The 8,595-nt window shown below is 65.1% G+C and overlaps 1 protein-coding gene across 3 annotated transcripts in view; it reads right to left on the bottom strand.

Annotated features, from left to right (window-relative positions):
- Positions 1 to 8,595, bottom strand: part of CEMIP (cell migration inducing hyaluronidase 1) — a 129,499-nt gene that overhangs the window by 16,185 nt on the left and 104,719 nt on the right. For all 3 annotated transcript variants that reach the window (XM_045058716.1, XM_045058717.1, XM_019831781.3), the window contains 7 exons: positions 6,800 to 7,005; positions 6,142 to 6,211; positions 5,241 to 5,369; positions 2,965 to 3,050; positions 1,936 to 2,067; positions 967 to 1,002; positions 730 to 885 (listed from right to left, as the gene is read on the bottom strand). In XM_045058716.1, the coding sequence (XP_044914651.1) occupies positions 730 to 885; positions 967 to 1,002; positions 1,936 to 2,067; positions 2,965 to 3,050; positions 5,241 to 5,369; positions 6,142 to 6,211; positions 6,800 to 7,005 (815 nt within the window). The remainder of the gene's footprint in view (positions 1 to 729; positions 886 to 966; positions 1,003 to 1,935; positions 2,068 to 2,964; positions 3,051 to 5,240; positions 5,370 to 6,141; positions 6,212 to 6,799; positions 7,006 to 8,595) is intronic.

Raw genomic sequence — 8,595 nt, 5'->3', positions numbered from 1 at the left:
CCCTCTGCTCCGTGAGCTGGCCAGCTGTCCCGGTCCCCCCTCTTCCAGCCACCTGGCCAGCCTCCCCCCCTTTGCCTGAAACACGTTCTGCAACAGAGAGCCCGGGACCCCTCAGGACAGCCCTACGTTTCTGCTGATGAACAGGCCTGGCCGTCAGACAGTTCTTCCCGCACTAAACTCCTTCTAACCGTGGGGCCCATAGGGAATGAGTTCTGTCTTGTAAGCGTCTGGAAGCCCCGGCCATGTGTGACGATGCCTCCCGTGCTGGTCCCCCTCGTCTGACCCCTGAACTCCTGACCGGAGTTCCCAGTCTGCGTGTGACACAGCGCTGGGCTCTGTCACCTTCCTGGGTACCGTCCTCCAGGCGTGCTTTGGCCCATCTCTCTCTCCCCCGTCCCCAGAAGTGGGTGCAATGCTCCGAGTAGGGTGCTATCAGAGGAACCCGCGGCCGCTGACCCCAGACACCGTAGCCCCGGAACCACCCCGTGCATCTGGACCATCAGGTCCCCCTGCCGCCTGCCATTCGACACCGAACGCTTGATTTCTCTCTCCCGCTCTAGACCTCACCCCACCGCCTGCCAACCTCCCTTGTTTCAGTGACTTCTCTGGTAACTGACAGGGGGGTTCACAGTCGACAGGCGGAGCTCTCCCACGAGCATCATTCCGTCTGTGGCTGCCGCTCGGCTTAAGGCACGCAGGACGAGGAAGCCTCCGTGGCTGCAAACCTACTGGCCTATAGGGAGGGTCCTCCCGCTGTGGTCCAGGCCACCGGGGCCCCAGATCCTGTTGTCCATCATCTCCGTCCCCACGTTGCCACTCTCGCCGACGAACAGGCTGTTCTTGATCTCCTGCTTGGAGCCATCATCATACGGGAAGGTCCCGCCGCTGTGGGGAGGAGGCGTCTGGAATGAGCCGTCCGCAGCCGGCTTCCCACACAGGGCTCGGCACGAGGACAGCCGCTCTTACCTGGCCAGGGTCAGGCCGATGCCATTGTCGGCGAACCTGGGGACGAGAGCGGACGGTCAGAGCCTGCCCTCGCGCCACGGCCAGGGACGTGGCGGAGGGCGGGACGCTTCCCTGTCCCTGGCGTCACATGTGGATACTGTGTGGGGAAGGGGCTGCGGGCTCTCCCACCCTGCACGGCAAGCTCGCCTCCCGCTCGACGTCTGCTCGCGGACAGTGGCCTCCAGCATTGCCCCCACGCTGCTGACTCCAGGGCTCGTGGGAGGTTGGATCAGGGGGACGTGAAGGACCTCGCCACTCTCGGGGCCGGCCCCGGGTGACGGGGGGGGGGGGTACGTGCGGGCGGGTTGCACTCCCCTTAGCCACACCCACTCCCATTTCAGCCACAGTGGGAAGGACAGACGGACAGCTGGTGCCACGTCTCCCGGGAAGGCAGGCAGGCGCCGGCCCCGGGGCCCTGGGGGCCCGGGAAGGGCGGGGCCTGGTGTCACAATTGCGCTGTGGCCCTGCTTTGGCGTCCCAGGAGTTGAAATTTCAAGCCCCGGTCCAACCGCTTCCTAGTTGTGTGACCTCCCGGGAAAGTCACTGAGCTCAGCCTCAGTTGACCCTCTCTAAAAATGGAGATAATCTTCATCTTTGAGAAGCACAGTGAGGAAGGAAGGCAAATGAGGATTCTGCACGCAGCAGGTGCCCAGGACATGCTGGCCTTCTCTTCCTTCCCTCCTTCCGACGACTGGCTCCGTGGCCCGAGAGAGCCTCACCCCGTGGCAGGTACGACCCCCAGCACCCGGCATGTGCTGTTTTCGGGGGGCTCGGGGGTCGGGGGGGGTCGCTGCCTCTGCCTGGCTGGGGACTGACTAGAAGGCCGATGTCCGTGTGCCTGTTTCCTCCCTGCCCCGCTCTCCCCTCCCCCATGCGGGGGAGGCACCCCCCACCCCGTCCTCGTGTCAGGACCCCGTGCCCGGTCCTCACCGGCAGCTGTCCAGCCACACGTCCCCGCCGCGCAGCCAGGCCCCGTGGTCCTGGTTCTTGTAGGCGGTGAAGTGTTTGATGATGGCCGGCTCCCGGGGCTTCAGCGGGTCCGCATCCTGGTGAGGGCTGTACCTGGAGCACGCCACGGGGAGGGCACAGGTGGCTGTGTCGGGGGGACGCCTCAGCCGACCCCCTTCTCGGCCGAGAGCTTCTCTCCGCACACACAGAAGCAAGGAGTCCTTCCTCCAGGGCCCCAGCCCCACGCCGGCTACAGACAGGCCACGGCTCTTGTCCGTGGGCACCGAGGAGCCCCCACCCCACCCCGCCCGGGGGGGGGGGGCGGTCAAGGCACAGCGCGAACTGGCCGGGCCCCACCCCGGCGTGCGGTATGGCCCCTGGAAGGAGAGTGAGCTGCCCAGCCGCCTGGTAACCTGGGGGCCCTTGACCTAAAGCCTCTTCCGGAATCCAGCTCATTGGCTACAAAACGGGGCACGGAGCCCAGCTGCTCAGTGTGTCCGGACCAGCAAAAGCCACCCGTCGGCGTTATCACCGACCCTAGCGCCACCCACTTCCGACGTAGACCGACGCCTCGGTCTCTAAAGGGCGCTGGTGTTTCTAATACCCTTGAGGTGTCGATGGCACCCGTGGAAAGCAGCCGCTGGCCTTCGGCTGAGCTCTGGATTGTTCTGGATTGCTTTGTGGGCACAACCCGCACGTCCCTTTAGACCTCGGCCCAACCCAGTCCTACTGACCGTGCGGGTACTGGCTTTGCTGAGGGATCCGGGAACCTCTAGAAATTTCTGTTTCCCTTCGGCTGCTGTAGCATAAACCCTAATTCAGTCTTTGCCCCGCTTGGGCTTTCAGCATCGGACCCCCAGCAGCTAGCTCACGGTCCAGGATGTAGAAAATGCTCAACAGACACTGATGAGTGAGTGAGCGAACGAACGGACGAACGAACGAATGAGTGGAGAGGATGGGGCTGGGTCAAGAGGTCAGCAGGGAGAGTGTGCGTCCCCACGGGTCGTCTACCTGGCAGAGATGATGGACAGGAAGGGCCGCTTGTCCTTGGCAGAGGCCTCTGTAGTTTTGACCCCGTTGTCAATGATCATGCCAGCCTGCGGGGGAGGAGACGGTCAGGGACGCATCCACGGCCACGGCAGGTGGCAGGCACCTCGTCACGCCACGCACACTCTTAAACGTTCCAGTAACGCCGGCTCTGCTCTCAGAACGCATTAGTGGAGGCAAGGGGTCTGCAGCGAGGGAGGGCAGGAGCCCATGCTTCTGCTCTGCTCAGGGCGAATCTGAGGTGTTCACGAAGGAACCGAGAGGTCTGGGGGCTAAGTGTCTTGTCCAGGGCCACGGAGCTAAGTCCGTGACCAGAAGTCACCTTGCTTTGGGTGGTTACAAGCCCAGGCCCAACGTCAGGGGCTACGGGAAATGTGTCTGGTGATTTAAAGGAAACACTGCACTTGAGACCCCTCCCCTGGGGCAGGGGTCTCGGTTCCTCCCACTGGACTCTCGGCCTCCCGGGAAAGCCCGAAGGCAGGTTCCCAGGTTCCCTTCTTGAGTAGCTGAGGCCACTCAGGCTAGAACATTCTTCAAGGGACTGACAGTGAGGCAGTGGTGGCGTGAGTAGAACATGAGGGGCTGGATCCCCGCTGCTCGCTCATGGGCCGTGACCTTCACCCTGCAAGCCTCAGCTGTGGCCTCTACAAGCCGGGCTACGAACACTGATTTCAGAGAATATGGCGGGAGGCTTGGTGCTGGCCCCGGTGGATGCCCCATACCAGGACCCTCGCTCACTGGGCACAGGGTCAGGGCTCACTGGAGGGGCACCGAGACTGGGGGCCCTCGCCCACTGGTTACGGGGTCAGGCCTCACTCGGGGGGCACCAAGACTGGGGACCCTCGCCCGTTGGGTGCAGGGTCAGCGCTCACTGGAGGGGGCACTGTGTCCGGGGACCCTCGCCCACTGGGCACAAAGTCAGGGTTCACTGGAGGGGCACTGTGCCCGGGGACCCTCCCCACTGGGCACAAAGTCAGGGCTCACTGGACAGGGCACTGTGCCCGGGGACCCTCGCCCGCTGAGCACAAAGTCAGGGCTCACTGGGGGCGGGTACCTCACCCTGCCACCTTCCCCAAGGCCCGCCCTTCCTCCTGTGCCCCTGAGTCCTTGCCTACTTCCTTGTAGGAAACCACTGTCCCTCACAGACCTCTGCTCTGACCTCTCCAGGCCCACCGCCCAGCTCAGGGGACGGCTTCTGGAGGACGAGGTCCTGACAAACGGCTCACACGTGCTGTGTCCTCTCGGCTGCCCACACGGCACCCCTGGCCGCTCCTGCGTGGCCCACGACAGCCTCAGAAACGCCCGCTCTGTCAGGGGGACACCGATGACCGGCAACTCTTCCTTCTCAGCTCCCTGGGGTGTGCCCTCTGCCCGTGCCCCCCCGCACCCCTGCGGGCCCCTCTCTGGCCCCACCGCCCATGTAAGCACAAGCCGAGTGTGAGAAGGTTTCTCTTCTCACAGTCTTCTCCCCGGTTGACCTTCTTTTTTAAACCCTACCGTGTCCGTTCCCCGCCCCCCCAGGGGCCTCAGTTTCCTCATCTGCACTCTCAGGGACTGGACAGAAGATCCGGACACGGGGCTCCGTCCACGCACCATGCCAGCGCCCCAAGCACCACCTGTGTCCCCAGGGCGGCTCCCCGGTCCCAGCCTGGCTCCCCAGCTGTGTGTCCCATGGCTCTGGTCTCCGTGCCGTCCTGGGTGGGCATCCTCCACACCCTTGGGGCCCCGGCCCCTTCCTTGCGCCTAACTCGGCAGCGTCTGGTCTCCCCCCCGCCCCCCGCACCCCCCGGGCTCTGTGCAGAAGGACCAGAGCAAAAGCCAAGGGGACGAAGGAGAGGGGCCCGTGCCACGTCTCTGTTCCTTCAGGAGCGCGTCCTGACTGCGTCCAGCGCCCAGGCCGGGCCAGCCTGTCACAGCCGGCACCCCGCCCGGCCACCAGGGGGGCGGCGGGCCCGCGCTCGGGTGTCCCCCTGCCGTCAGCCTGCGCGAAGGCACATCCCGCTTCTCCTCCCGGCTCTGACCGGGGGCCGCGTCGTGTGGCAGGAGCGGCCACGGGACATTCTCGCTAAGAAGGCCGCTTTGTTTCCTTCCAGACCCACTCCAGGAAGGCGGCTGGTGCCTGGCTGGTGCCTGGCTGGTGCCCGGCCGGAGCCCGGTGGCCGTCTGGCCCTGGCGATGTGCGGGCCAGGGGAGGAGGACCAGTGGGAGGCGGGGGGGGCGCACGGTCTGGAAGGACTTACGCGGTAGTTGGAGTGTGCTCGGTTATTGTGGAACCTTCCCAGCGGGATGTGCTCGGAGTAACCTGGCGAGTACGTTCCCACCGACGGGCCCGTCGGAACGTGGTGAAAAATGAACCAGAATCCGGTTTCCTGTGGGAGGAGGGCACGGGGGGGAGAGCCGCCGAAATCAGCCCAGCACACCCCTGGTCGGGGCCGCGGGCTGGTGCCAGCCCCCCACGGGCCCCCCGCCGCCCTCCCCCAAACACGTCTCCGGGAGACGGTCCAAACTCTGGCAGATGCGTTTCGTGGGGCCCACCCGGGCTGTGCCAACCCTTCACAGGGTCCCGCTCGATCGGCCGTGGGCTCCAAGCGGCTGGATTGCAGAGTCCCCGTGGGGAACGTCCCGTGATGTGCTTGGCCCCTCTCATCTGGCAGCTGGGGAAGCCGAGGCCCAGAGACGGCACCTGGCCCGCTCAGGGTCCCCCCGACGGCGAGCCGCAGGGAGGAATGGCCGCGTAGACGGAGTGCGGTGTTTGGATCCCACGCACGCCCTGGCACGGCAGCGCTCCCTGCCTCGGTTTCCCCACCCGCCACATGGAGGGTGGTGGCACCGGCCTCGGAGGGCTGACGCGAGAATTAAACTACTTCGGCTTGGAGCGCTGGTGTGCCAGGCACCGCCCAGGCTGCACCCATTGGATCCCACGAGGAGTCATTTCGATAAAGTGCTTTGATCGAATATGATGCAGCGACGGAGCCATCCGTCAAAAGCAAGTCTGTCCGCCGCCAGTCTGGTTTTTACGTCTCCGCCCCAGCGGAGCCTGAGCTGGGGCCCCGAACCCACACTCCGGGCTCATCCCCGGCCGCCGCCGCCTCCCAGCCCCCCTCCTTCCCTTCTGCCCGGCCCGGGACCCCTTGCGCTCACCTCGGAGCCCGCGGCCGCACAGTTGATGAGGTTGTTGTTGGGGTTGGCCATCCAGAAGGTGGACACTGCGCTGTGGAGGGGGGGAGGGACAGAGATCGCATGGGGTCACGTGATGGGCGGCCAGCTCCTGCGCCCCTCGTCAGACACTCGAGGAATCCTTAATTTGCGATGAGACTCGGTTTTCTCGTTCGAGTGCAGTACATCTAAGCGCTTCACGTGCTCAGAATTTCCAGGGGGCCATGGTCCCGTGGGGCGGAGGCAGATCAGAGGTCACAAGTGCCCGGGAGAGGGGCCGTTACTAAGGGGGAGACCCCGCACCGGCGGGCGGATCACACGGGAACCCCCGTCTGCCGGTGCCCACGGCCACACGCCCTCACGGGAGCGCCGTGTGACGTTGGCAGAAGCCGGAGGACGAGAACAGAGGTTCTCTGATGGACGTGAGGTGAGCTGGGGAGGTACAGCACGCCCTGCCCTCTGCACCTGCTGACCCCCGCGCCCTCTGCACCCCCTGCGCCCTCTGGCCGCGAGGCTGAAGGCACCAGGTGGTGAACGGCTGGCAGGTGCAAGCTTCCCAGAAGCCCCAGGGTGCAGAGGTCAGAGGCCGCCTGGGGCGGGGCGGGAGGGGGGGTGCGTGTGGCCTGGACACGAAGCCACTCACTTGCAGTCCTGCCGGGGCTTGGGGACGTAGCCCGGGTACGAGTCTTCCGTGATCATCCTGCACATCTTGCTGTCCCGGTCGGAGGGGAGGAGGGTCCCAGACTTGACCAGGAGGCCCAGACAGTGGTCAAAGGTGTTGCGTTCCTCCGGCCCGTCCTCCGTGAAGAAGCAGTGGCCCAGGGAGTTATAGCCCACCACGTCCTTGACCTGCAGGGGCCAAGACAGGAGGGGACACGTCGCCCAGCGTCCAGCTGCTCATCAGGCACACGTGAGACGCCGTCAGCCGTACGGCCGGTCCCGCTAGGAGCAGGGGAGGCGTGGGGAGGGGGAGGGACGAACGGCGACTTCGAAGCCCCTTCCCGCTGGAGGTGCTGCGGCCGAGGCTCCGTGGGGTGGGAGGGGACAGGGTGTCAGAAGTGCGTCCAGGAGGAGGCAGGGACAGGTCACGTGAGCCCGCCCTGGTGAGAACGCGGCGGGCCCCCGGCCCACAAGGACGGCAGGCGAGGTAGGGGGAGCAGGAAGGTAGGTAGGGGGAGCGTCCCCGAGAGGCAGCACGAGAGCCAGGCCAGGCCGTGCCCTCACCCGGGGGCCCGAGCCAGCCTCACAGCCCAGGAGGCACAGCCCGCGACATCTGCAGACTCGAGGGCCAAGAACCAGAAAAGTGTGCAAACCCCAGCTCGTCAGAACCCATCTTGGAATACCGGAGTCAGCGGGGGGCGAGGGGCACAGGGGGGAGGAGGAGCGGGAAGGCCGTTCTCAGGCCCCGAGAGAGCCGGGATGGTCCCAGGGCATCTGTCACACGGGCCCCCAGCCCCCAGTCCCCTTGCCCGCCGCAGATGAGCCATTCTAGCTCTGTCATCTCGGAGGCCCCTTCTGGGCCTGAACCCCGCTAACATATCAGTCTCGGAACCAAGAGGTCCTCAGGTCGGCCTGAGCCCCAGCTCCCTGCCCAGTGCCAGTCTCTCACAAGCATCTCTGGCAGACGGGCTCTGTGCTCCCCCTCGAATGCCCCAGAGATGGGACGCTCACTACCTCACGAGGCAGCCTGTCCACGGTGGGACCCCCAGGACGGCGAGAAGCACCTCGTTCATCTTAACCGACACCTGCCATCCTCACCCCCACCCTGGGGCCTGACCGGCCGGTGGCGTCACCCGACGAGGACGCTCCTGCCTCCCTAGGACCGTTCCACTCACACCTGTTAAGTACCTACCGCCAGGCCCGGCCCGGAACATCGACACACCGTCCAGACACAGCTCCCCCCGCAGTACTGGGCACCGTTCGAGGGGCCGGCCCGTACTTGGTCGGATGTTTAGCCGCAACCCTGGCCTCCGCCCCCGATGCCGACAGCACCTCCTCAGAGTGACAACAGGGGCGCCTGGGCGGCCCGGTCGGTTGAGCCTCCGACTTCGGCTCGGGTCACAATCTCTCAGTCTGTGGGTTCGAGCCCCGCGTCGGGCTCTGTGCTGACAGCGCGGAGCCTGGAGCCTGCTTTGGATTCTGTGTCTCCCTCTCTGTCTGCCTCTCCCCTGCTCGCGCTCTGTCTCTGTCTCTCAAAAATAAATAAACATTAACAAAATGTTTTTTAAATGTCTCCAGGCTCATTGCCAATATTGCACTGGTGTGTGTGTGTGTGTGTGTGTGTGTGTGTGTGTGTGTGTGACAAAACTGGCCTGACTGGGATGCACAAATCGAGGCTAAATACCCCAACTCCCTCCCAAGTCGTCGACAAAGCTGCCTAGTCCCATTTTTATGCAACCACACTCTGGAAGCATCCGGAACGGGGACCCTTTGTGTCCT

Source organism: Felis catus, chromosome B3 (genome assembly GCF_018350175.1).
Source record: "Felis catus isolate Fca126 chromosome B3, F.catus_Fca126_mat1.0, whole genome shotgun sequence".
Lineage (NCBI taxonomy): Eukaryota > Metazoa > Chordata > Mammalia > Carnivora > Felidae > Felis > Felis catus.
Note: the sequence above shows the minus strand (reverse complement) of the source record. Positions and strands in the feature narration are given on the sequence as shown.